At 49.0% G+C, this 26,924-nt stretch overlaps 2 protein-coding genes across 16 annotated transcripts in view; one reads left to right on the top strand and one right to left on the bottom strand.

Annotated features, from left to right (window-relative positions):
• CNOT1 (CCR4-NOT transcription complex subunit 1) overlaps positions 1-2,134 on the bottom strand; it is a 73,342-nt gene extending 71,208 nt beyond the window's left edge. For 9 of the 13 annotated variants that reach the window (XM_059667872.1, XM_059667879.1, XM_059667875.1 and 6 more), the window contains exon 1: positions 1,968-2,132. The gene's annotated coding sequence lies outside the window, so the exon portion shown is untranslated. Of the gene's footprint in view, positions 1-1,967 lie in introns of all 13 variants that reach the window. The other 4 variants (XR_009448906.1, XM_059667882.1, XM_059667884.1 and 1 more) reach the window with 2 other exon arrangements.
• Positions 2,135-2,266: 132 nt separating this feature from the next.
• On the top strand, positions 2,267-26,259 carry LOC132217524 (gamma-glutamylaminecyclotransferase-like). Of its 3 annotated transcripts, XM_059667903.1 has the most exons (4): positions 2,267-2,751; positions 22,727-22,896; positions 24,591-24,674; positions 25,174-26,259. In XM_059667903.1, the coding sequence occupies exon 4, from the start codon at positions 25,183-25,185 to the stop codon at positions 25,642-25,644; it is 462 nt and encodes a 153-aa protein (XP_059523886.1). In that variant the 5' UTR covers positions 2,267-2,751; positions 22,727-22,896; positions 24,591-24,674; positions 25,174-25,182; the 3' UTR covers positions 25,645-26,259. The 3 variants fall into 3 exon arrangements, with proteins under 3 accessions (XP_059523886.1, XP_059523884.1, XP_059523883.1); XM_059667901.1 differs by lacking the exon at positions 22,727-22,896; XM_059667900.1 differs by lacking the exons at positions 2,267-2,751; positions 22,727-22,896 and adding an exon at positions 23,030-23,092.
• The last annotated feature ends 665 nt before the right edge of the window (positions 26,260-26,924 follow it).

Below are 26,924 nucleotides of genomic sequence, written 5' to 3'. Positions count from 1 at the left end.
CTGTTCTCACAGGCTTTTTGTTTTGCTTTGCTTTTTAATGACTTAACCCAAAGTTATGAGGATGTCACAGTACTCAGCCTGACAAGATACACGTTTAAAACCCCAGTAGAAATTTAGAGACTAGAAGTGAAGAAACTAAGCCAGGAATCTATTGAATGAGTTAGAACCAAGAGCACTTCAGTTCTGTTCCACCTGTGGCCAAACCCTGCCCCCTAAAACTTCCAAGTTACAATCTTAGGCAAGAAAGGGATATCTGTGCAGTTATTAATGGTCAAGTTTTGTGTCTTGGTTCTAAACTTAAGTTTCCACTCAAGGACTTGGGAACCACACTTGTTGAAAAGTGACAAACTCTCCAAACGATTTTTACCAACAAATTCCAATTTAGTCAGAGCACAACTAGATGCCTGAAACTGTATGTACCGGCAGCCCATTTCCTCCTTACACAAGGTAACAATCTGCAGCGTCCTAAGACATTATTACTTAACCTGTTACCATCTACCTTATTAGCAGCTAAAATACCAGGCCGCCAATCTTTGAAGGGAATGTCAACTTGGGCCACACATCACTAACATATTAAAACCCAAACATCGCTAAGGAAAACAAGTTTCTTCTTAATCTGTGTGACCTACCTCCTAATTTTTTACTTGTCCTCCCATTTTTTTTCACCCTTATTCCCATCAAATGGATTGTCATAAAGGCAATGTTCAGAATTCCCTCCCCCCCCCGCAAAAAAAAAAAAAAATACACACACACACACACACACAAAACAACACTCACATTAAATTCACTTCATTTTTGACTGTTAAAACAAATCCCGCCAAGACGATCCATTTACAGAGACATGAGGGAGGGAGATTAAGTACTGTTACTCAACTTTCGGGGAGAAAACAGACTTTTTTTAGCAGCGTCCTGAGAAACGTGACGATGAATGGGAGTGACTTCGAGGGCAAAAGTTTACTTCTCAGAGTTTGTCTTAGGCACCGTCTCCAACCCCCAGGATCAAGCATGTCCCTTTTCTAACCTGCACAGCTCACTGCTAGAGGGGGCATAACTATGAGGGTGAACTCTTCAGAGGGGGGCTGTCCTAGGAGGGGAGTGAAAAAAAAAAAAAGGACTATTTCCGTTTGCAATTTCCCAATGTTGTGTTTGGCCTGCGGGAACCCCCTCCTAGACCTGCCGTTGATCCCTCGCCGGCACCGAGGCCTCCGAGGGCTCGGCTCACTCGGGGGACCCTTCCCACGGCCGAGCACACCCGCCACGACCGCACAGACACTGGGCTCGGGGGGTGGCGGCCGACCGCGGGGCCGAGTGCGAGCGCCCGGGCCCGCGAGCAGGAACAAAACCCGCGGCGAGAAGTAACAAGGAAGTGCTCGCTGCCGCCCGCCCGCCCGCCCCTCCCACCGGCGGGCCCCCGAAAACACCCGGGTTTGACAACGTGCCGGGGGCGCGGGACGGGGGAAGAACCGAGGACCCGCAACTCCCCGCAACCACGTCCCCTTCGCCCCAGGAGCTAGGCCTCGGGGGCCACTCGCCCGCCGCTCGCTCCGGGAGCCCGGGGAGAAAAAGGCAGTTGGGAGCAGCTCGTGGAGTCACAGGAGGGGGCAGCCCGCGCGAAGCCAGGCCCAGCCGCCGGGATGAGCACCCCCGCCGCCCTCGGGGGGGTCTCCAGGCCCCGGGCCAGGGGGCCACCCGGGCTCACCCCGCGCTCTGTCCTCCGCGTCGTGGGGCCCCGACCCCGGCCTCTGCGAGCCGACGGGGGGCCCGGAAGCTCCGCGAGCCGTGGGTGGGGGGAGAGAGTCCACCCGCGGCCGCCTCGCCACTTCCCCGTCCCGACTGCCCCTCACTCGGCGGGGCTCCGGCAAACGCTCCCCCTGGCCCCGTCGGGACCACCCCCGGCGCCTCAGCCGCCGGCACCCGCGCTCCGCGGCTGACACCGCCCGCCGGCCCCGGCCCCCGGCCCCGCTCACCTCAAGCGGCTCCGGCGACGCTGGACACAGGAAACTCCTGGGTCCCCGACTCCGGCTCTCCTCGACCCCCCTCTTCGGTTAACTCCGCTTGTTTCTCGACAAAATGGCGCCGGAGGTCGCGCGCTCACGTCGCGGCCTTTCCCCTCCCCGTTCTCATTTCATCATTCGCTGCCCGCTCGCGGAGGGACGGTCCCGGCAGCGGCCAATGAATGCAGCCCGGCCGGAGCCTCCATCCAATCACCGCCGGGTGCCCGCGGGTTTCAACCAATCCCACACTATCCCTGGCCGAAGTTAAGGAAGAAACCAGGCTCCTGCTAGCAACGACCAATCCAGGCGCCGACTCCGCGGGCTCGGGCCAATGGCCGCTCGCCAGTCCCCAGGGACCGAATCGGAGCCTTCGCGCCTGCGCCCCGACCGAGGGCCAATGGGAAGACGCGCAGAACTTCGATTTGGGGCTTCTCCGACTTCCCACCTGCCCCGAGAAACAATAAATAAGGGGCGGGGGGGAGCCCCCGTAAAACCCTCGCCACTCTGCGCGGGAACTAGTTTGAGTTCGAGGGGAACCTCCTTCCGTCACTCTCCTACCTCTTTCGAAGTGTCAAGTCCAGCAGACTGCGGGGCTTCCCACGCTTAAACATTCCCCTCCCCTCGGGTCCCCCTGGCGTGGAACACCAGCCATCAAAAAGCAAGCCAACCTGTAACTAAAAGGGGTGACGCTCGGCATCCCGGGATACATTAGTGATGCCCCCCTGGCCCCCCGCCCGCCGGACTCCTGTCGCAAAAGGTATGTCTCTTCTTCCGTCACTTACGGCGCCCTAGGGGGAGCAGTTGCATGCTGGGAAATGTAGTCTCCTAGGCGCCACTTTACATCAAGACAACTTTTTCTTCTAGTTTTGCCTGTTAAAGAAGGGATGCATTACAGAGAGGTTGGAAGCTAACCTCTCTTTTTGGCTTACGACTTGTAAGTGATATCAGAAAAGATACCTACGCTCTTTACTCTCAGGGGAAAAGCACAGGAACGTATCTTTGGCTATAATGTATTATATATAGTAGATGGTAGGGTTTTATGGTCATAACTTTTGAAAAAACCTATCCTCCTCATCATCCCCCCACCAACACCACCTCCCATTCTAAGGCTAGGCTCAGAAGCACTACCTTTTGTGCCTAAAAATACCTTTTTTCTTTAATTGTGGTAAAAGCACAACATAAGATTTACCATCTTAACCATTTTCAAGTATACCATACATTAATTAGTGTTACCTACATGCATATTGGTGTGCAACTGAACTTGTTCGTGTTGTAAAACTAAAACTCTAGGCCTGGCTGGGTAGTTCAATTAGTTAGATCCTCCTTTGGGTACCCCAAGGTTCCAGGTTCGGTTCCAGTCAGGGCACATACGGGAATTATCCAATGAATTGCATAGATCAGTGGAATAACAAATCAACGTTTCTTTCTCTTCTTTTCTCTCTCTCCAAAAATAAAAAGTAGTGCGAAAAAACAACAAACAAAAAATTTGTTTCCTTCCTCCAGTTCCTGGAACACACTGTTCTACTTTCTATTTCTAATAGAGTTTGAGTACTTCAGATACTTTGGAATCGTGCACTATTTGTCTTTTTTGTGACTGGCTTATTTCACCTAAATATACTTTTTTTTTTAAATATATATATATATATATATATATATATATATATATTGCTTAAAGTATTACAAAGGGTATTACATATGTATCCATTTTATCCCCCCGCCCTAGACAGTCCCCTAGCCTCCCCTATCCCCCAGTAAATATATATATTTTTTATTGATTTTTTTACAGAGAGGAAGGGAGAGAGATAGAGAGTTAGAAACATCGATGAGAGAGAAACATCCATCAGCTGCCTCCTGCACATCTCCCACTGGGGATGTGCCCGCAACCCAGGTACATGCCCTTGACCGGAATCGAACCTGGGACCCCCCAGTCCGCAGGCCAACGCTCTGTCCACTGAGCCAAACCGGTTTCGGCTAAATATACTTTTTTATACCTGTCTTTCCTTGGTTAGAGGCCAACTCTTTCAGCAAATATTTACTGAGTGTCTTGTGTTTTCAGCAACTGAATGAGACTCAGGAACCCCACATATAGGGAGCGCAAAGATTCCTTCAGTCTCATTCCTAGCTGTATTCCCAGCACCTAGCACTGTGCCTGGCACATGGTAGACATATGAGCAAAGAAATGTTGAGAAATCAGGAGAAATGGACTTAACAACATTATAATGTTACTGGTAAAAGGCCCCTTAAACAGACCAAGGATGAGAAATAAGGCCCATCTATTCATTGTTGCGGTGTGAAATTGCTAAAACCTCTATAGATAGCCCTAGTTGGTTTGGCTCAGTGGATAGAGCATCAGCCTGTGAACACCACAACTAACACCAATGGTTATCCCGGGGGAGGGAAGTGGAATGAGGAAGGGTAAAGGGAACTTTTGCTTTTTATTCCATATGTTACTGTCCTCTTTGAACTTTTTACAAAGAGGATCTATTCATGTTTTATTTGTGTAACTTAAAATATTTTGTTTTTAAAAAACGCACAGAATGTGATACCCATAAAGGTCAACTATCCAAGGTCAACTCTGTCATTCTACAACTAGTTCAGGTCTCAAATGCAGATCTCCTAAAACAAGATGTGTTGAGATAAAGCTGAGTTGCCTTTACCCACTTCAGCCTGTCTTGGCCAGCAAAGTGCTTTGCCACTTTATACTGATGTTGCTCCGAGAGACCCTGGAGCCCACTGCCAGCCCCTCCCCTAGAGCTGCACCAACAACATTCCAGGATTTCACCTGCCTTGGGGCCTTAACCAAACACTTGCAGGATTCCACAGTCGGCTGAAGATCAAAGTCCTTCAACTGTGTGTTTAGGATTCATGGTGGCATGCCCTGGCCAGGTGGCTCAGTTGGTTGGAGCTCCTCCAGTACATCAAAAGGCTGCAGGTTTGATTCCTGGTCAGGGCACATACCTAGGTTGTGTGTTTGATCCCCCTGGAGGCAATGATGGATATTTCTGTCACATCAATGTTTCTCTCTCTCTCTCTCCCTCTCCCCCTTCCTCTCTCTAAAATCAATTTAAAAAAAACATATCCGTGGGTGAGGATAAAAAGATAGATAGATAGATAGATAGATAGATAGATAGATAGATAAAAGAAAGAAAGAATTAGAAAGAAAGAAAGAATGAATGAATTCATGGCGGTGTGTATCCTTGCTGGAAAGCAAAGAGACTGCTTACAAACTGGAAAGGGTATGGAAATCGCCTGGTGCACTTTCTGTCATTTTGCTGAATGACGTAGTTCGAAATCACAGCCAGACCAACTATTTTACTAGAGACCTTCACGAAGGATTCACAGAATCACCTTTTAACTCAGCAGTTATGTGCCCTGAGGTTCAAACATATTTAGAAACAGCTGTTAATTACTCACCTGCTTCCAGTCCTCAGTTAATTGTGCATCCAAGATTCTGGAAGAGCTTGATAAACGCTTTTCAGTGTTTCCTAAAATAGCCTGGAGAGGGAAATGTAGGTGCCGGGAAACAACAGCTTTAGGGAGTTGGGTTGGGGTGGAGGTAAAAATACCTAGAAGAAAAAGGACTTAGAGACGTTGAGATCTGTGCAAGTTATGTTCCAAAATGCTTGGAGATGCCGGGGAGAAGGGTGAGCAGAAATACAGGACCTTACTATTCCGTGTTCCTGTTTTCCAGTCCCATGTATCAGATGAGGCAGTGACTACAATTTACAGTAGTTTTGACGACCATCTGATCTCTGTCCTAGCCAAAGCCACTCACGGACAGCCTAACTCTAAATTCTGATCTCTTCCCAGCGCCGTACCGCTGCCAAGCCTTCTGACTCCCTGGGCACGTGGGCTTCGGTGTGACTTTGATGGCTCTGTGTTGAGGAGAGGACATCTAGGCATGCATATTACAAAAAGCCTGCGGAGAAATCCCAAAACCCAAGACCTAAACTGGGCTGTGGCCCTAATTCTCTGAGTAACCTTAGAAAAGTCACTTCCCCTCCCTGAACTCTTTTATTATTAAATATATATTTTTTTATTTCAGAGAGGAAGGAAGAAGAGAGAGATGGAAACATCAATGATGACAATCATTGATCGGCTGCCTCCTGCACCCTCCCTACTAGGAATCGAGCCTGCAACTCGGGCATGTGCCCTTGACCAGACTCGAACCTGGGATTCTTCGGTGCGTAGGCCGAGCCGACGCTCTATCCACTGAGCCAAACCGGCTAGGACCTGAATCTCTTATTCCCTCTTCACTGTTTTGATGATGCTGGACAGGCATTACGTGGCTCCCAGATTGTGGACTGTGAACTTCTAGGAAGCCATGGACTTATTGTGGGGCCCTGGAATTCTTCTATGCATGAGTTGTTGTTTTTTAAGTCAAACAATCTAGTCTAAAAGTACAACTCTGCATGCTTTATCTCATCCACAACTCAGGACCCTGGGACCTAGAGACTGAGTTATATGCCCCATTTTACAGATCATAACAGTGAGGCTTAGAGAGGTGAGTCACTTACTTGCCCTAGGCCACATCCCCAGTCCTGGCAGAGCAAGCTGACTCCCAGCTCACATTCTCAGCCACCGCCCTAAGCTGTGCTTTGGAAAGCCCCCAGCCTAGGTGACCTCCCAGCTGTTATGTTCAAGGGCCCAGTAGTCAGTAACCAGATGGTTTCCCACCAGGCGATGTGATGCCCCGTGCAGCAGGGTGTTATCAGTCAGTGAGGCTCTCAGGACACTGCTGTGTGTTCGGTGTTTTCCAGCTGAGTTTACATTCGAGGTCTTACATTCTCTCCTGGAAAAGGAAAATGAGAGAAGCAGATTGGGGTTGGGGAATGGGAGACTCCAGCCTCTGGGAAACCCTACCAACAGCTGAGGAAATTCCCAAGAAGGAGCCTGAGCAGGTCAGTGTGGGGCACCATGGGTCCTCAGCCTTATGCACAGGAGAGAGAGGCCAAAGAGGACTAGTTGTCTTGATAGCATCTGTTTCTGTAGAGCAGTGGTTCTCCAAGCGTAGTCCCCTGACCAGCAGCAGCTGCACCATCTGGGAACCTGATGGGGGGGGGGGGTATATTCCAGCCAAGAGCTAAGCCTCTGATCCTCGTATCTTTAGGCATCTTTGAGGAATTGAAAGACCAGGAAGGCTGGAGCCCAGAGGTATCCAGCGACCTGCCCCCGCCTCCCCGCCCCTGCCTTCAGGGTCAACCCTGGATCCTAAGGACTCTGGGAAGCGTTTGAAGGGTTGGGTGCCCAGCGGAAGAAATTGCTGGGGGACTAACCAGGAAGCTACTACAGGAGCCCAGGAGAGGTGGTGGCCTTGAGAATAGAGGCGAGTGGAGCCCAGAGAGGTGGGAGGTAGAAGTGTAGGGCTTTGGCCACGGGTGGAATATGAAAGGTGAAGGAGAAGAAGTGGATTGTCTGCCAATGGGTGCCTCCCCGCCATGAAGCAGGGAAACTGGAGGAGCAGGTTTGGGGGCAGAGATGGTGAGTTCATGAGTTCAGTTTTGGGTTGAAGGTGCCTGTGGTTCACCAGAATGGAGAAATTGAGTGCCCCCCCCCCCCCAGGCCAAAGCTGTGCTGGTGGAGAATGGAGTCAGTGCCCAGCGGGTGGCCCTGGGGGAGCCTTCAGAGCTGTGCTTATGCCCCTGGTTAAGGAAGGAATGGTCTCCAGCTCCTGGGAGCCCTCTAGCCCCTGGGGCCCAGTTCTGCTGGAGGCTGAGTAGGGACCAGAGGCCGGGAGGACTGCATGACTCAGTGTGTTTGTATGCGTGTGTGCGTGTGTGTGTGTGTGTGTGTGTGTGTGTGTGTGTGTGTTAATCCTCACCCAAGGAATTTTTCCATTGATTTTTAGAGAGAATGGGAAGGAGGGAGGGAGGGAGGGGGAGAGAGAGAGAGAAACATCCATGTTGTGAGAGACACATCGACTGGTTGCCTCCCACACTCATCCTCACCAGGGATGGGGATGAGCCTGCAACCAAGGTAAGTGCCCTTGACTGGAAAGGAACCCAGGGCCCTTTTGAGCAGTGGAGCGAGGAGGGGATTGACAAGGCCTTGGGCTGTGTGATAGGGCTGTGAAATCATTTTTGAGGAGGGAGGGGGCAGAAGCCAGATTGGAGTGGGCATCCCAGTTGAGAGAGGGAAGCCGTAGCTGGAGGAGAAGGGAGGGTTTTTTCCTTTCTTCTTTTTTAAGATGGAGAGATTGGATCACATTTAAATGCTAATAAAGTCCTTTTGATGTGATCTGGGTGGAGCTCAGCTCTAGATAGCTGGAGGGACAAAGTCTCCTTCTTCCTTTCCCTAAAGAAATACCTGGGCTTTGATCTTCTCTCCAGCCCCCCTCCTGCGGACCGGGCTGTTCTACTCCCAGGCAGAATCTGTCCAGTGCCAGCCCCCCTGGAGGGCACTGGGACCCACTCTTCCCCAGGGTGCCCATTCCTACCCCCCACCGCCACCCAGGCCTCCTCAGCGTTCTCCCTTCCCCTGGGGCCACCATGTCCTCCCTGGCTGCTTCGGGGGCCTCCACAAACCTCCACCCAGGAATTTGCAAGAAAGGTCAGTGTCCTGCTGTGGACAAGGGCTCAGAGGTCGTTGCGCAGCATTTCCAGGTGGAAAGGGGCCCTGGCACTGAGGACTAACCTGGGACCTGCGGGGAGCAGCCGCTGAGGATGCCCAGGAGGCCGGTCTGTTCTGAGGCACTGGGACCTGGGACGCGGGGGGTCCCTTTTCCACCCTGCCTTCCACCCAGCAAGAAGTCGCCACTTAGACTGGAGCCGACGCATCTACTGCAATTGGAAGCAGAGGCTTGCTCCCCGGGTCGGTCTCGGCTTCCAATTGCAATAGGTGCCTCTCTCCCGTCCATTTCTTTGTTCAGCAGATATTGGAGGCCCTGGTGGGGTAGCTCAGTTGGTTAGAGCATCATCCAGATACACCAAGGTTTTGGGTTTGATCTGCATGCAGTCAGGTCACATGCAAGAATCAACCATAAACGTAACCAATGGAGACAGACAGTAAGGGGGTGGGAGTGGCCGGGGAGAGATCAATGGGGGCAAAAGGAGACATATGTAATACTTTAAACTAAAGAATTTAAATTTAAAAAAAGAAGAAGAATGAATGAATCAATAGCCCTGGCCAGTTTGGCTCCATGGCTAAAGTGTCGGCCCAGGGACGGAACGGTCTCAGGTTCGAGTTCCAGTCAAGAGCACGTACCTTTATTGCAGGTTCTCCAGCCCTGGGTAGGAGCACGTGCAGGAGCCAACCAATTGATGTGTCTCTGTCATATTGATGTTTCTCTCTCTCCCTCTCCTCCCTCCTTTCCATCTCCTTCCCTCCCTCCCTTCCACTCTCTCTAGAAATCAATGGAAAAAATATCCTCGGGTGAGGATTAAAAAAAAAAAAAAAATAGAGTCAACCAGTGAGTGCATAAATAAGTGGAACAACAAATCTCTGTTTCTTTCGAAATCGATCTTGCATTTTAAGGGGGGATTAGCAATAATAAATAAGTAATGTGGGTAGTAAAGGTGCTGTGAAAGGTAATGAAACAGAAGCAGCCCTGCTGGAGGGTTGGGCAGCTGTGTTTGTTTGGGGAGACCTCTCTGGTAGAGGATCTAGGCAGAGACCTAAATGGAGGGAGGGGGGAAGCCAGGCAGAGATCTGGTGGCAGAGGGTTCCAAGCAGGGGACCAGGATATGCAAAGGCCCTGAGGCTGAAGTTTGGGGAGTCTGCAGATGAGCCTGAAGCAGAGCAGTGGTGGAGGAAGAGAGTATAGAATATGAGGTCAGAGGAGCCAGAACTGTGGTGCCCTGTGGGCCGTGGTGAGGGCTGTGGCTTTCATCCTGGTAAAAAGCGCAGCCATAGGGAATTCTGAGCTGAGGATATGAGCTGACCTAGTTTTGAAAGGCGGCTGCAAGGAGAGACTCTAGGAGAGTGAGGGTGGCGGCAGGACTCTCCAAATTAGAAGGATGTTGTAATAGTCCAGGCCAGAGATGATGTGGGTTGGACTAGTTGCAAAGGTGGAGAGAATCCCTAGCTGGTTTGGCTCAGTGGACAGAGCGTCAGCCTGGGGACTGAAGGGTCCTGGGTTCGATTCCTGGTCAGGGCACATGCCTGGGTTGCTGGCTCGATCCCCACTAGGGGGTGTGCAGGAGGAAGCTGATCAATGATTCTTTCTCATCGTTGATGTTTCTTTTTTTTAAAATATATTTTATTGATTTATTACAGAGAGGAAGGGAGAGGGATAGAGAGTTAGAAACATCGATGAGAGAGAAACATCGATCAGCTGCCTTCTGCACACCCCCCGCTGGGGATGTGCCCGCAACCCAGGTACATGCCCTTGACCGGAATAGAACCTGGGACCCTTCAGTCCGCAGGCCGACGCTCTATCCACTGAGCCAAACCGGTTAGGGCTCATCGTTGATGTTTCTATCTCTCTCTCCCTTCCTCTCTGAAATCAATACAAATATTTTTTTAAAAAGGTGTTGAGAAGCATTATCTGTACATAATGATATTAAAGAACAAAAAGGCAATCCAGCAAATTGGAAGATGTAATTGGCTTCATTGAGCAATTCACGAATCATGCAGCATCCCATCCTGCAAGTATAGAGCCCTGGAGAAGCTGTTCAATGAGAACAGGATGGAAGGCTATTATGGGCAGAAACTGGGTGGGACAAGAAAGTTATTAGCAAAAGAAAAGAAAGGATTGCCCTGGTAGGTGTGGCTCAGTTGGTTGAGCTCCTCCCATGCACCAAGAGGTCACCAGTTCAGTTCCCGGTCAGGGCACATCCCCGGGTTGCAGGCTTGATCCCCAGTAGGGGGTGTGCAGGAGGCAGCCCATCAATGTTTCTCTCTCCCTCTCTCTCCTCCCTTCCTCTCTCTAAGATCAATTTCAAACAAAGAAAAGAAAGGATTGTTTCAGGCAAGGTTACCTTCCCTCATACCTCAGCTTCCTGGGGAGGACCCACTGACACGTTACCCCCTCATACTGACCAGAAAACTCCAGGCTGATCAATGAGGAGTACATTCCTGGAGAAGTTAGAAACTGCAGTTTAGTGTCAGGTATTCAGTCTTGGTTTCACGTCACAGGCTTTAGCATAAGTGACTCCATGTTGGGCCTGTGGTTTTCTCTTTCACGATAATTATTTCCAAAACATAGGGCACAGCCTTCACCGTCTCACATCCCAGACAGACTGGGTATGTCAGGGTGGTATGGCCATAGACCTCAATAAGTTTAATTAAAGAAAAAAAAAACTATTAGAGCTAATAAATAAATTTTAAAAATCATACAGTGCTAAAGTTTGCACAACTCACTTTTGTAATGAAATCAAAGCCCTCGACTAACTCTCAGTCTTTTGCATTCAGATATGCACACCCCCCTGAGAGGAAGAGACTGGGGGCTGTGACAGCAAATACTGCAGGAGGAACTGAGGACAGCCCCAGGCGGAGAGAATGTTATCTCGGATGTGGATCCGGGCCTATCTATCTGCCTCCTGTGGCTTTGTAGGTTTCTTCTTGATTAGGGCAGGGTAGGGACAGGGTTGAGGGGCCCTCTGAGATACTGTACCACCAAGGAGACAAAGCCTGCCCTAGGACACAAAACAGTCTGAATTCTAGTCCCCAGGCTGCCTTTCATTGGCTGGAAGGCCCAAGAGTAAGTTTGTTTTCCTGAAAGATGGGGATACGAGTACCTATTCTGAACAATAAAACTAAGTCTGCAGTACACCAATTTGATTTTTTTAAAATGTGTTTTTATTGATTTCAGAGAGGAAGGGAGAGGGAGAGAAAGATAGAAACATCAATGATGAGGGGGAATCATGGATTGACTGCCTCCCGCACGGCCCCTACTGGGCATCGAGCTGGCAACCCCCGGGCACGTGCCCTGACTGGCAATCAACAGTGACCTCTGGTTGATGCTCAACCACTGAGCCACACCAGCCAAGCCACAATAAATTTAGTAAACATCCATCACTGCACATAGTTAATTTTTTGTGTGTGATGAGAACTTTTAAGATCGACTCACTCAGCGACTTTGAAATATACAGCACAGTATTGTTCACTATCGTCACCATGCTGTTCATTACATCCCCAGAATTACTCCTTTTATAACTGGGAGTTTGTACCTTTTGACCACCTTCACCTATTTCCCCCAGAAATAAGATTTTTAAAAAACATATATTTTTTTATTGATTTCAGAGAGGCAGGGAGAGGGAGAGAGAGATAGAAACATCAGTGATGAGAGAGAAGCAATGATCGGCTGCCTCCTGCACGCCCCACAACTGGGGATCTAACCGTGACCTCCTGGTTCATAGGTCGATGCTCAACCACTCACAGACAACACCGTGGACTCCACCAATCTGCCTGCCTCACCGGGTTCCTATAAACTGAATTGGGAGTGTGTGTGTGTGTATGTGTGTGTGTGTGTGTATACAGCACTGTGCCCTGGGGCTCTGAGCTCCCCTACCCTCCCCGTTTTCCTTTCTCTGTGGCCAGCTGAGGAGGAGAGGGGTGCCCTCCTTCCAACCCTCATTGGAAGGGGAGAGGGTGACTCACGGTAGTGAAGCCGCTGTCCCCTGTGTCACCGCAGAAGTTGCAGGCACCCTCAGAGCAGCAGGAGGCGTTGACGGCGGCTCAGAGGCTGTGGGCAGAGAGCAGAGTCAGGCAGAGAGGGTGTGGGCTCCCTGGACTCACCGCCATTGCATGGCAGACACCCCATTTCCTGCTGGATCGGTTACCCCTGATCAAGCTAAACTGGCCTGCCTGGTGGCTTCGCCTGCTTCTGGCCTAAGGAGGGCAGAGAGCCACGTGCCTCCGCAGTAGATGCGCCAAGGACTGGAAGGAGACGGGACTCACTCATTGCCAAGGAGGCCGTGGTCGTAACCAAAGTTGGTCAAAGTATCATCTTCCAGCTGCTCATTCCATTTCTCACTCCAAAGCTCTGAAACAGGACACATATACGGGCTGAGAAGCCCCCTCTTAATCTACCAGGTATATATAATTTTTAAATTGATCACATGTAATTTTAAAAAATTGATTTCTGAGAGGAAGGCAGAGGGAGAGAGAGAGAGAGAAACATCAGTGATAAAAGAGAATCATTGATCAGCTGCCTCCTGCACGCCCCACATTGGAGATCAAGTCCACAACCCGGGTATGTGCTCTGACCGGGAATCGAACCCTGATCTCCTGGTTCATAGATCGATGCTCAACCACCGAGCCGCACCAGCTGGCCTGAGAGCCCCCTCTTGATGGTAACAGTGGTAATGGCTAACCATGATGCAGTGCTCACTGTGCCAGGCCCTGCTCTGAGCCCTTCACACTCATTGTCTCCTGTATCACCCTAACCCTGTGGAACAGGTACCATTGTGTACATTCCCATTTTACAGATGAGGAAACTGAGGCACAGAGAGAGGTGAAAGAGCTTGCTCAAAGCCACACAGCCAGTCAGTGGCAGAGCCAGAATTCAAACCCAGGTTGGTGCTACATCCAAGCCTACCCTCCAAGCCACCTGGCATACTGTCTCCTGCAGGATGAACCCAGAATCTCAGAGAAGTTGACATCTTTCAGATTAGCCTTCCTTACAGACAGGGAAGCAGGGTAGGGGGGGGTAAGGATCAAGGTCAAGCTCTACCCTCCAAATATATTCCAATGTTTTCCATTGATCTCCATTTCCAATGCTTTCATTCTAGTCCACGTGTCACTGTCATCTCTGCCTGGACCAGCACAACAGGCCCTGCTGGTCTCCCTCCTTCTACTCTGCCCTCCCTCCCCCAAATCCCATTCTCCTGCTGAAACCCCTCCAATAGAATCCTTCCCATGGCTTATGACCCCCATGATCCTGCTCATCTCTCCGCCTGCTCTGGGTCACGTCCCACCTGGTTATTCTGCCTCAGGCTCATCTCCTTGTCCTGGAACAGTCTGATCTTGGCAGCTGGCTCAGGAATGATGGTCAGATAGCTCACACCGAGTGCTCCCAAGATCCTAGTGCTTGGTGTGTATTCGCTTCCTTCATCCCTTCCACAACCTTATGGGGTAGGTCCTATGACTGGCATCCTGTGTGACAGATGAGGGAAGGGAGGCACTGGACATGTAAAGGAACTTGGGCAAGGTCATGTAGCTGGGAAATGGGAGAGCTGGGATTTGAACCCGGCAGTCTGACTCTTAGCCACTACTCTGAACAGCTTGCTCAGTATCCAGGAAGGAGGCATTATTATTATCATTATTATTATTTTAAAAAAATATTTTTTTATAGCCTGGCCGCGTGGCTCAGGGGTTGAGTGTCAACCTTTGAACCAGGAGGTCATGATTCCATCCCGGTTGGGGCACATGCCCGAGTTGCGGGCTGGATCCCCAGTGGTAGGTGTGCAAGAAGCAGCCTGTCAATGATGCTCTCTCATTGATGTCTCTATCTCTCTTTCCCTCTCCCTTCCTCTCTGAAATCAATTTTAAAAAATACATATTTTTTAGCCCTAACTGGTTTGGCTCAGTGGATAGAGCGTCGTTCTGCGGACTGGGGGGTCCCAGGTTCGATTCCTGTCAAGGGCATGTGCCTTGGTTGCGGGCACATCCCCGGTGGGGCGTGTGCAAGAGGCAGCTGATCGATGTTTCTCTCTCATCGATGTTTCGAACTCTCCCTCTCCCTTCCTCTCTGTAAAAAATCAATAAAATATATTTTTAAAAATACATATTTTTTAAAAGTGATCTTCTGGTACCATGTCCCAGGGTGGCCAGGCGGGGCCAGCTCCATGGCGCTGTGACCTGGGCAGTCACACAGGGGCGTGTGTTTGGAAGGCTCTCCCTATTGGTTGACTACTCTGCTGCCTTGAATTCTTAATCACTTTTGAACAAGGGCCCCACAAATTATGTAGCAGGTCTTGGGGGCCAGGAAACAGGCCAGCTGCTTGGCCTCCCTTGCCCCTACCCCCAGGAGGCCTGTATTGGCAAGGGAGGTTAGCTTCCCTTTGTGTTGGAGGGTCTTCAACTGAGGACCGAAGCTGCCTCGTTCTTGTAGCTGGTCCCTGGCCCGCCTTCAGCCCTGTCAGCCTTTTGTAATAGGTTTGGGGTTGGGAAGGGCCCTGAAGGACAGGTGGTGGTGAATTCCACCGGGAACCGTGGGGTTTCCAACTCAGAAGGACCCCGGCAAATCCTCCCATGGAAAGGAAGGGACCCTGAGGCCCAGAGGGGGAAAGAGACCTGTATGAGGCTGCACAGCAAGCAGACTGCCAGAGCGATTCTTTCCTTAGGGCCTGTACCCTGCGAGGGGCCTAGGGGCCGGCAAGCAGAGAAGAGAGGAAGCACGCTCATTTAACGCTGGGCTGGGCCTTGGAAGACTTCTCTCTCATCTTAATTAAACTGTGAAGTTAGGTTTCAGCTCCTGGCAGGCAGGATCCATGCAGGCTGGGAGCAGCCTGCTTGCCTTGGAAGCCAAAACCAACCATAAGCTCCCTTTAAAATGATTTTTTTTAAAAAGGAAGGGGAGAGGGGGGGGGGACAAGAATTTAAAAAGGAAGAAAAACCCTAAAACCAAAACCTGTCTTCCCAGCAGAGCACCTCGGCAGGATACTCTTGGGTAGAGTGACTTGTCCTGGCCACCACCCCCGCTGTGCACACACCCAGGCCCCAGCTGGCCCTCGCCCTCGATGAGAGCTCTCCAGCACTGAGCTTACTTCATCCACCCAGCAAACCTGTCTGATGCTATTTTCGTTACCACTCAGCAGATGTAGAAATTCAGGCTCAGGAGGCAGAGGGCCTGCCCTGGGATTTCTTTTGCAATGCTTTTAGAGCTCACTGAGCAAATGAGACAATGCGTGGGAAGTGTTGAGCACAGGGCTGCGTGCATAGTAAATGCTCAATAAGGATGTAAGATCCCACCAGCTGCAAGTGGTAAAACCGAGATTCAAACTCACACCTATCCATTTCCTGTGCTCTATTCCCATTATCTATCTGTCTAGGGCAGTGGTTCTCAACCTTGGCTGCACATTAGAATCCCCTGGGAATCTTTTTAAAATCCTGATTTCTGGGCCTCATCCTCCGGAAATTCTGTTCCTTTATTATGGGGTGAAGCCACAACATTAGTAACAAAGAAACAGAATTTCCGGAGGATGAGGCCGAGAAATCAGGATTTTAAAAAGATTCCCAGGGGATTCTAATGTGCAGCCAAGGTTGAGAACCACTGCTATAGATGCTTAAAGATGACTTGTGTGGCTCAGTGATTGAGCATCGACCTATGAACCAGGAGACCATGGTTCGACTCCCTGTCAGGGCCCATGCCCGGGTTGCAGGCTCGATCCCCAGTAGGGGACATGCAGGAAGCAACTGACCAGTGACTCTCTCTCATCATTGATGTTTCTATCTCTCCCTCTCCCTTCCGCTCTCTGAAATCAGTAAAAACACATTTAAAACAAAACAAAAAAAAACGACTTGTGGGCGAAAGGCGCTCTCTACCAGATCTCAAATCAGCAAGGAAAGATTCAGTTACATTTATGAGCTATTTTTTGCTCAAGAAGGAAGGATTCCTAACGCATTTTAGACTTTTGAATTTTAAACATCAAAGGATATCTAGGTTCGGGAGTTCACTCTTGTTGATCAGGAATGCGGTTCAGCAGGATGATTGGTCACTGGTTCCTGTCACTTGGGGTCCAGCTGTCACACCACAGCACCCAGAAGCCTCCCTTTTGCTGATATACTTGGTGCCCAGAGGCCTGGCTTAAGAGAAGACAGACTCAGCCATTCTGTTAACCACAGCAGCCAGACAGGCAGGAGGTTGTTGGTGTCAGTGAATGCCTAAAGCTCCTGGTGCAGCTGGGAGGCTCAGCGACCTCCCCTCACTCGCTACACAGCCCTGGTCTGGTGGTTGTTCCTGGCCAGTCCCATCCCCTTTGCCAGCCTGAGCTTCTGGGCAGAAGCTGGCGGGACAGCTGGCACCTGCTCTCTCATGGGCATTTTGGAGCCCCAGGGCGGATGCGAGGTTGCAGGAAAGCATGGGAGTGGGTTGGGATTGGCTGGTTTAGTTGGAGGTTAATTGCAGGGCTCCAAACCCTCTATGTCCCCAGGGCCAAACAGGGACCATCGCGTACATGAGAGAAGCTGTAGTAACTGGAACACGGGGTCCATCAGCCGTAGCCGGTGCTTCCCAAGCAGGACTGAGGACCAGTGGTACTAGAAAGTCCAGTTTCTCAGGGAAACTGGATGTCCAGAGTTTTTTGTGTAACAGCTCTTAATTTTAAAATTCTGCTTCCTCCTTTTTTCCTCCCTTTCTATTCCTTCCTTCCCCCTCCTCGCTCTCTTTCTTTCTTTCGTCTTCCTTTTTTCTTCTCCTCTTCCTTCTTCTATTTAAAATGCAGGGTGGCCGAAACCAGTTTGGCTCAGTGGATAGAGCGGCGGCCTGCAGACTGAAAGGTCCCAGGTTCGATTCCGGTCAAGGGCATGTACCTGGGTTGCGGGCACATCCCCAGTGGGAGATGTGCAGGAGGCAGCTGATCGATGTTTCTCTCTCATTGATGTTTCTAACTTTCTATCTCCCTTCCTCTCTGTGAAAAATCAATAAAATATATTTAAAAATAAATAAATAAATAAATAAATAAATAAATAAAATAAAATGCAGCCGAAACCGGTTTGGCTCAGTGGATAGAGTGTCGGCCTGCAGACTGAAAGGTCCCAGGTTCGATTCCGGTCAAGGGCATGTACCTGGGTTGCGGGCACATCCCCAGTGGGAGATGTGCAGGAGGCAGCTGATCGATGTTTCTCTCTCATTGATGTTTCTAACTTTCTATCTCCCTTCCTCTCTGTGAAAAATCAATAAAATATATTTAAAAATAAATAAATAAATAAATAAATAAATAAATAAAATAAAATGCAGCCGAAACCGGTTTGGCTCAGTGGATAGAGCGTCGGCCTGCAGACTGAAAGGTCCCAGGTTCGATTCCGGTCAAGGGCATGTACCTGGGTTGCGCACATCCCCAGTGGGGGGTGTGCAGGAGGCAGCTGATTGATGTTTCTCTCCCATCGATGTTTCTAACTCTCTCTCTCTCTCTCTCTCTCTCTCCCTTTCTCTCTGTAAGAAATCAATAAAATATATAATAAAATAAAATAAAATGCAGGGTGGGGCCCTGGCCGAGTAGCTCAGTTGGTTGGAGCTTTGTCCGGATGCACCAGGGTGGTGGGTTCGATCCCCTGTGAGGGCACATGCAGGAATCCAGTGAATGCATGGATACTCGAAACAGCAAATCAATCTCTCTCTCTCTAATCAGTAAATTAAAAAAAAAAAAAATTGCCCAGACGGCATGGCTCAGTGGTTGAGCATCGACCTATGTGAACCAGGAGGTCACGGTTCGATTCCGGGTTGCAGGCTCAATTCCCAGTGTGGCGCATGCAGGAGGCAGCCGATCAATGATTCTCTCTCATCGTTCATGTTTCTATCTCTCCCTCTCCCTTCCTCTCTGAAATCAATACAAATATATTTTTAAAAATAAATTAAAAACCCTTTATAAATAAATAAAGGGCGGGGGAAAGTATGTCAATAATTTGCTAGAATGGCTCACAGAACTCAGGGAAACGCGTTTGCCGGTTTGCTACAAAGGATAAAGGATACAGATGAACAGCCAGATAAAGGCGTAGGTACATCAAGGGAGGAACAGAAGGGACCCGGGGGCAGGAGCTTCTGTCCCCGTGCGGCTGGGGTGCATCACCTTCCTAGTACCTGGCTGTGTTCACTAGCTCAGACGCTCCCAGCCAGGCACTCAGGACTTTTATGGCAGCTCCACCACGCAGGCAGGATCAATGATTAGCTCAATCTCCAGCCCCTCTCTCCTCCCCGCTGCCCGGAGGACAGGACGGAGGATGGGTCTGAAAATCCCAAGCTTCTCTTCCTGGCCTGGTCTCCCTCAGGACCAGCCCTGTCCAGGAGTCCAGTCCACCGGGAGTTGCTGCATTAGAACAAAGGCACTCTTTCCACTAGGAAATCGCGAGGGTTTCAGCAGCTCTGTGCCAGGAGCTGCTGGCAGCATATGTCTATCTTCTATTGTTTCACAAGCTCTATGGTTATCAAAGAATGGGGAAAGGCCCAGGCAGTCTCTGCCACAGCAAACATTGTAATCTACGGATCAGGAAATCAAGACCCGAGGAGGACTGCCTAAGGCAGTGATGGCGAACCTTTTGAGCTCGGCGTGTCAGCATTTTGAAAAACCCTAACTAAACTCTGGTGCCGTGTCACATATGGAATTTTTTTGATATTTGCAACCATAGTAAAACAAAGACTTATATTTTTGATATTTATTTTATATATTTAAATGCCATTTAACAAAGAAAAATCAACCAAAAAAATGAGTTCGCATGTCACCTCTGACACGCATGTCATAGGTTCGCCATCACTGGCCTAAGGCCTCATCATACGCAGAAAAGCTAGATTAGAACATGGTCTATAGTAGACATTCAATTCATATTTAATAATAATTATAAGCTTCAAACATCAAACTACTCATATATGTAGGTTTTTAAAAAAGATATTGATTCTTTTTTTTAGAAAAAAAGAAAGAGAGAAACATTGACCTGTTGTTTCATCTATTTACATATTCATCGGTTGATTCTTTTTAAAAATATATTTTTATTGATTTCAGAGAGGAAGGGAGAGGGAGAGAGAGAAACATGAATGATGAGAGAGAATCACTGATGGGCTGCCTCCTGCATGCCCCCCACTGGGGACCGAGCCCACAATCCAGGCATGTGCCCTTGACTGGAATTGGACCTGGGACCCTTCAGTCTGAAGGCCGACATTCTATCCCCTGAGCCAAACCAGCTAGGGCTGATTCTTTTTTTATTATTATTTATTGATTGATATTGAGAGAGAGAGAGAGAGAGAGAGAGAGAGAGAGAGAGAGAGACCTGTTGTTCCACTTATTTATGCATTCATTTGTTGACTCTTGTATGTGCCCTGACCAGGGATTGAACCTGCAACCTTAGCATATCGGGACAATGCTCTAACCAACTGAGCTACCCGGCCAGGCGAGTTTCATTTTTCCCCTGGAGAACTTTCTTCTGTAGCTCTCCATATTCCTGCGACAACTGAGTGGCTACCTTTTGGTCGGCTGCCCAGCAGCCTTTCTGGAACCACCCTCATAGGTCATTCTTGTGAAGCTGACTCTGCTTCCTGGATGCTTTGCCTTCTGCTTTCTTCCTTTACAGCTCTGTTTTGTGGAAGCATGTTCCCCAGTGACTTTCTAAGAAAGGCTGCATTTATATACTCCCATGCTTACCTGGAAATATTTTTATTTTAGCCTCACACTTGATTGAGAGTTTGGTTGTATACTGAAATCTAGGTAGAAAAATTTCACTTAAAATTCTGAAGGCATTGCTATCTTCTAGCTTGCAAGGATGCTAAGAGGAATGCCTCTTCCCCTCCTGGCCCCCACGCCTCCCCTCCGCCTCTCTCCACCCCACTCGCCATTCCCCCTCCTCCCCCCATCCCTTACCATCTCAGAAAATCTTTGATATTCTCTTTATTTCCAGTGTGCAGCTCTTAAAATTCAATGTACTGGCCTCAGTATGGAGACTCATCTCTTTCAGTTTTGGGAACTTTTCATGAGTTATTTCTTTGATAATATTTTCCTTCTTTCCTCCCCGCTCTTAGCCCCCCCTTTTTTCTGTTCCCTATTTCTGGAGTTCTAGTTAGACAGATGTTGGACCTGAGTTGAAACTCTAGTTATCTTATCTCTTTTTTTCCATCTCTTTAGTCTTTTCTGCTTTTTTTTTTCTTCTGGGAAATTTTCTTAACTTTTCAACTCTTCTTTTAATTAATTATTTTATTTTTTTAAAATATATATTTTATTGATTTTTTACAGAGAGGAAGGGAGAGGGACAGAGAGCCAGAAACATTGATGAGAGAGAAACATCAATCAGCTGCCTCCTGCACACCCCCCACTGGGGATGTGCCCACAACCAAGGTACATGCCCTTGACCAGAATCGAACTTGGGACCCTTCAGTCCGCAGGCCAAACCAGTCAGGGCTTAATTTATTTTTTAATTTGGTTGTCACACTTGTAATTTCGTGGTGCTAGATTTTATTTTGTTCATTTTTCAAAGCACTTTTTTCTTGTTTTATTATTGTGATATCTTTTTTTTTTTGTGATATCTTCTTTATCTCATTTTCATTCTCTCTAAAGAACTTCTTCAGACACTTCTTTTTTGTTGCTGTTTTAATATATTTTTATTGATTTCAGGGAGCAAGAGAGAGGGAGAGAGAGATAGAAACATCAATGATCAGAGAGAATCACTGATTGGCTGTCTCCTGCATGCCCCACACTGGGGATCTAACCCACAACACGGAGTGCCCTGATGGGAAATTGAACCATAACCTCCTGGTTCATAGGTCAATGCTCAACCACTGAGCAACATTGGCCAGGCTCTTTAGACACTTCTTTCAAAGCAAATCTACTGGCAACAAATTCCCTCAAATTTTCCCCCTCAATTTTGGTTTGTCCGAGACTGTCTTCATTTCTCCTTCACTTTTGAATCATTTCACGGACCACAGAACTCTAGGTTGGTGTTTTTTCTCTCTCACCTTTGAAAATATTTCACTCAACCCTCTTCTGGTTATATGGTTTCTGAGGAGTCAGATGTAATTCTTTGCTTCTCTATAAGTAAAGTGTATTGTTTGTTTGTGTATGTATGTATGTATGTATGTCCTGGCTTCTTTCAGTTTTTTTCCCTTTATCTTTGCTCTAAAAAAATTTTTTTAATGACTATGTGTCATATTTTTTGGCATTTATCCTGCTAGATTTTCTCTGAGCTTCCTGGATCTGTGGTTTGGTGTCTGACATTAATTTTGGGGAAATTCTCAGCCAGTATTATTTCAAATATATTTTCTGTTCCTTTCTCTCTTCTCCTTCTGGTATTCCCATTATACATATGTTACTCTTTCAGTCCTTGTCTCTACTAAAAGTAGTTACTCTTTCAGTAGTTGTTTCTTTTCTGTTCTTTTTTTGACTTTTTTTTTCTATTTGCTTTTCAGTGTTGAAATATCCTGAGACTCAGATTCTTTCCTAGAATTTCCACCTGTCTGGTTCCATTGCCCATCTACTTTGCCAATTAGAGCCCTTAGCATTTTAATCAGAGTTTTTTTTAATTCCTGGTCTGATAATTTCAACATCCCTGCAAGAAGCCTAGCTCTGATGTTTGCTCTGTCTCTTTAAACTGTGTTTTTGGTTTTTTTTTGTTTTGTTTTTTTGTGGGTTGGTTTTTGTTTTGTTTTGCCTTTTAGTATGTCTTACAATTTTTTCTTTATTTTTCACAATTTAAAGAAATTTTAATAATACACTTTATTTAACCCGATACATCCTCACAATTTTTTCTTGATGGCTGGACTTAATATCCTGGGTAAAGGAACTGCTGGGCCTTTACTGAGGTGGTGGTAGGGTGTGGAGGCCGGGGCAGTGTTCTACAGCCCGATGATCCGATCAGTCTTTCAGCGAGCCTGCATTCTGCAGGTGAACTTCACATGTGCCTCTCAGTTCCCCTTCCAGTCCCACCAGATGGCTAGAGCGGGCTGGAGCTGGGGACTCCCTGTCCCCCAGCTGGAGGGCTAGAGCTGGCTGGAGTTGGGTCTTCCCCTGCCCGTAGGTCAGTTAAGTTCTGATAAAACCCCACTTCTCCTGAGGACAGATCCTATGAAGAAGGGAATGAATGCTAGGGCACTTTTCAAAGTAGTTCCTTTTATCCTTCTGCCAGAAGCACGAAGGGGATTCTTCTGTTTACAGTGAGAGCCTGATGGAGCTCCGGGAGGTAAAGTGTGGCCACCTCCCCACCCGCTATGACTGGGTCCCCAGGAGCTTGTATCTCTGACTTGCCTGAGTGAGCCTGCAGCAGGTCATCGATTATAGTTCCGGCTTCCGCACCCTGGCACTGGTTCCCGTGGAGGGTTCTGCTGGTGAGTCTCTGCTGCATTATTTGTCTGCAGCGCTTGCTCCTTCCCTTCCAGGTACACCTAACCTGACGTATCTTACCGATCTAAGAGTTGATGGCTTTCCAGCTTGGTGTCAGGATGGAGTGAGCATGTCCGTGCTCCTTGCATGTTGGAGTGGAAATACATGGGTTTCATTTTTAATGGAAAAATGACCAAATGGGTGGGTCCTGTGCCTGTCTCCCTTCCCTCCCCTCTTGCTGGGGTCCAACCCCAGCAGGTCCAGGGGTCCCCAAAGGTGTGGACGGAGTTGGCGAAGAAGGAATGGCACGGAGACAGCGTTCAGTTGATCAGCAGCCTAGCCAGGATCTCTAGCCAAGTTCTGGTCAGGATCTCCAGCGAAGTTCTGGCTAGGATCTCCAGCCAGGTTCTGTGTCCATGTTCTCTTGCTAGGTTCTCCAGCTAGGTTCTGTTCAGGTTCTCCAGCCAGGTTCAGTCACCAGGTTCTAGTCAGGTTCTCTTGTCATGTTCTATCCAGGTTCTGTAGCCAGGTTCTGTCTCTAGGTTCTTCAGCCAGGTTCTCTCACTAGGTTCTGTCTCTAGGTTCTGTGGCCAATTTCTGTCCAGGATCTTTTGCCATGTTCTCTCGCTAGGTTCTGTCTCTAGGTTCTGTGGCCAGTTTCTGTCCAGGATCTTTTGCCATGTTCTCTCCAGCGAAGTTCTTCTGTCTCTAGGTTCTGTGTCTAGGTTCTGTGTCCTGTTGTCTTGTTACATCTGTATTTATACCAGTTGATTCCAATCCTATCAATCTCTATTCCAAAGGTTAGGGCGTTTCTTATCTCCATTCCAGGGAGTAAAGATTATGTAGCTTAAGCATGATTGTTCGTAGTTAAAGTGATTAATTACCCGCCTGGCACTTAGTTAAGGGGTTTTATTCCCTCCCTAATTTCAGGGGAAAATCCCTACCTGGGGAAACAACCTTTCTCAGAGAGGTGACCTTGGTTAAAACACATAGTGCCAAGAAGGTGAGCAAACATATTAAGAACAGTATGCCATATATGCCAGGTGCCTTGAAACAGCAAGGATGGACCGGCTCCTGGCACCCTCTCCCCCAGGAAACGCAGTGTTTGAAGGACAGCGTGTCTGCTTGTCTTCCTGGCGACACTCTTTGGCCTTCTGCCACACCGACTGAAAATTTTATTTTGAAGATCTACTGGCTTTACTGAGTGATTTGTGAACCTGCCAGCATACCATCTAGCAACTAGGAGGGCACGCCCCTTTATATATATATATATATATATATATATATATATATATATATATATATATATATATATATATTTTTTTTTTTTTTTTAGAAATTTTTTCATTGTATCTTAGCAGTGAATTGTTACCAAATCTGGATTTGCAATATCTAACCTCCACCTAGCACACTGTTAGTCTACCCACAACTGCTAGTTTCTGTGATGGATTGGTCTGAGTCCCCCTCCAGACCCGAGGCCCTGCCCGGGTGTAGGGATTTCACTTAGAATTTCTAGGCAGCAGTGGGATCACCAGGAGCCCTGCTGACTCAGAGGCCTGGGGTCACTCTGAGGCTTGGGCGCCTCACTTCCAAAAGCAGACGTTACACAATGGTGACCTCCAGTGGCCAAAGGGAGAAACTGCAGTGGCACACTCCTTCCTGGAGAGAGCTGACCAACATAACCCCTGCTTTCTTCCAGGCGCGTCCCAGAATTGGGCCGTTTGTCTTTAAGGTTCAGAATATCGACATCGACAAGGTGGACACCCTCATCCCGACTTTAGAGGTGAGGAAAGCGGGGTTCAGAGAAGTGAACGGGTTCCCTGAGTTCCTACGGTGTCAGGGCAGTGCTGAGACCCCACCAGTCCCTGCTCCTGAAGGTCTGGTCCCGGAGCCAGAGCCCGGGCGGCACTGGGAGCCTCGGCTGCAGACCCCAGGCCCCACCCAGACCCAGCGAATCCGAATCTGTGCCCTAAGCCGTTAAGAGCTCGGTCTGCGGCCCTCGGGCGCCGCGCTCTGCAGCAGGTGAGGGTCGGGCTGGGGCCGAGCCGAGGACCCGGAGCTGCCCCGCCGCCGGTCTGCGCGGCTGCCCCGCGGGCCCGGGGACTCGGTTCGTCCGTCCCTGCGCGGCGCGCTGCTCCGGGGCTGCGTCCCGGCCCTGCCCGCGGGGTGCGGGGCGGTGGGGACAGGAGGACGGGGAGGGCCGGCCCGGGACCGGGACCGGGCGGCTAACCGAGTTCCCCGATCGGCTCATTCGGCGGAGGCCTGGCTCATTCTGCCTCCAGGCCTGCCCGATGGCCGACGTGTTCGTGTACGGGACCCTGAAGCGAGGCCAGCCCAACCACAAGGTCCTGCTGGACGCCACCAACGGCTGCGCCACCTTCCGGGGCCGGGGCCGCACGGTGGAGCCGTTCCCCCTGGTGATCGCCGGGGAGCATAACATTCCGCGGCTGCTGAACCTGCCGGGGCGCGGCCGCCGCGTGTTCGGGGAGATCTACGCTGTGGACGAGCAGATGCTGCGCTTCCTCGATGAGTTCGAAGGCTGCCCGGACCTGTACCAGCGCGTGCGGGTGAGCGTCGCGGTGCTCGAGCCCGAGGGCGCCCCCGAGGAGCCCCCCGCCGCCGAAAGGCGCCTGCAGTGCTTCGTGTACATCACGGCCACCCACCCGCCCGAGTGGGCCCAGCTCCCGCACCTCGACAGTTACGACTCGCAGGGGGCGCACGGGCTCCGCTACAATCCACGGGAAAACAGATAAAAGCCCAAGGAAGGCTCCCCAGCCAGGGGACACAGAGCCCCGAGGATAAGATCCCCTTGGCGTGGTCTGCACGCACTGAATGCAGAAGCCTAATGATGTCCTTGGAAACAAATATTTGTAAAACTCCATCTGCGGGAAAAGAAAAGACTCTTTCTTTTACTGTCAGCCAATTTCCTAGATAATTTTGACATACCAATAACAAGATTGTGCCTCCCATACGGCTTTATTGCTTGCTGCTTAAAGAGCATTAGGTTTTTGAATGTCCTGGGTAAGACAAATTTAGGATTTTAATTCCCCTAAATGGCATTTCAGGAACTCACATGTTATCACACTTTTCTTGCTTCTCTGTCTGCTTTGCTTTAATCTGAAGATGACATTTAAAATGAATGTGAAGACTGTGTTGCAGCTAGATTTTAGCAGCCCTACTCTATTGATTCTGACCTGTATAGCACCAAGAAAAAAAAAATGCTAAGCTGATCTTGGATGTCTCAGTGTAATAAATAATAAAAGAAACTCAAGAAAAGCATGCTGCATTTTAGAGTAGTTTTGGAGGACATACAACATTTTTCTTCACAATTTTCAGATCAAGCTTATTAAAGAGACTATTAAAGATGATCATTTAAAATTAAATGTTTTAGAAAATCAAATATATATATATATATATATATATATATATATATATATATATATATATATAAAAGAACTCAGTATGCGGGTTAAAGATGGAGAAGCACCGCCTTGTCCTCCCAAGGGGAAACTGAGTTTTCATATTTCTTCTCTAAACATGGATTTCTGGCTATAAAACACTCTGTCATTGTCATGAGCCTTATTTTTTTAAAAATATTTTTATTGCTTTTGGAGAGGAGGGGAGGAGACAGAAAAATCAATGAGAGAGAATCATCCATTGGTGGAGAGGAGGGGAGGAGACAGAAAAATCAATGAGAGAGAATCATCCATTGGCTGCCTTCTGCACCCCCCGACTGGGGACCGAGTCCGCAACCCGGGCATGTGCCCTGATGTGATCTCCTGGTTCATAGGCTGACGCTCAACCACTGACCCACCCCGCCGGGGGTCATGTGCTTTCTTACACTGGCTGCCCTTCTCCCCGGGAGGTAATGAAGTCAGTGGTTACCGTTCTACTTTAGAGATCGGGAAAGGAGCCCAGAGAGGTGAAGCGCGACTTGCCTAGAGCTACTTGCCGGCAGGCATCACACCATCGAGGCGGACTGGCTGGGAGAGCGACCGCAGGGCTCCCCGAGATGTGGTGCTGGTGCCCACGT

The sequence above is a fragment of the Myotis daubentonii genome, chromosome 15 (genome assembly GCF_963259705.1).
Source record: "Myotis daubentonii chromosome 15, mMyoDau2.1, whole genome shotgun sequence".
In the NCBI taxonomy this organism is placed as follows: domain Eukaryota; kingdom Metazoa; phylum Chordata; class Mammalia; order Chiroptera; family Vespertilionidae; genus Myotis; species Myotis daubentonii.
This window is presented reverse-complemented; position numbering and strand designations above follow the sequence as displayed.

Coding starts and splice junctions, on each gene's coding strand:
- LOC132217524 (XM_059667900.1), top strand. CDS start 23,039: ATGTTGGAGTGGAAATACATGGGTTTCATTTTTAATGGAAAAATGACC. Junction 23,093..24,590: donor ATGGAAAAATGACCAAATGG/GTGGGTCCTGTG, acceptor GCTTTCTTCCAG/GCGCGTCCCAGAATTGGGCC. Junction 24,675..25,173: donor CCCTCATCCCGACTTTAGAG/GTGAGGAAAGCG, acceptor TTCTGCCTCCAG/GCCTGCCCGATGGCCGACGT.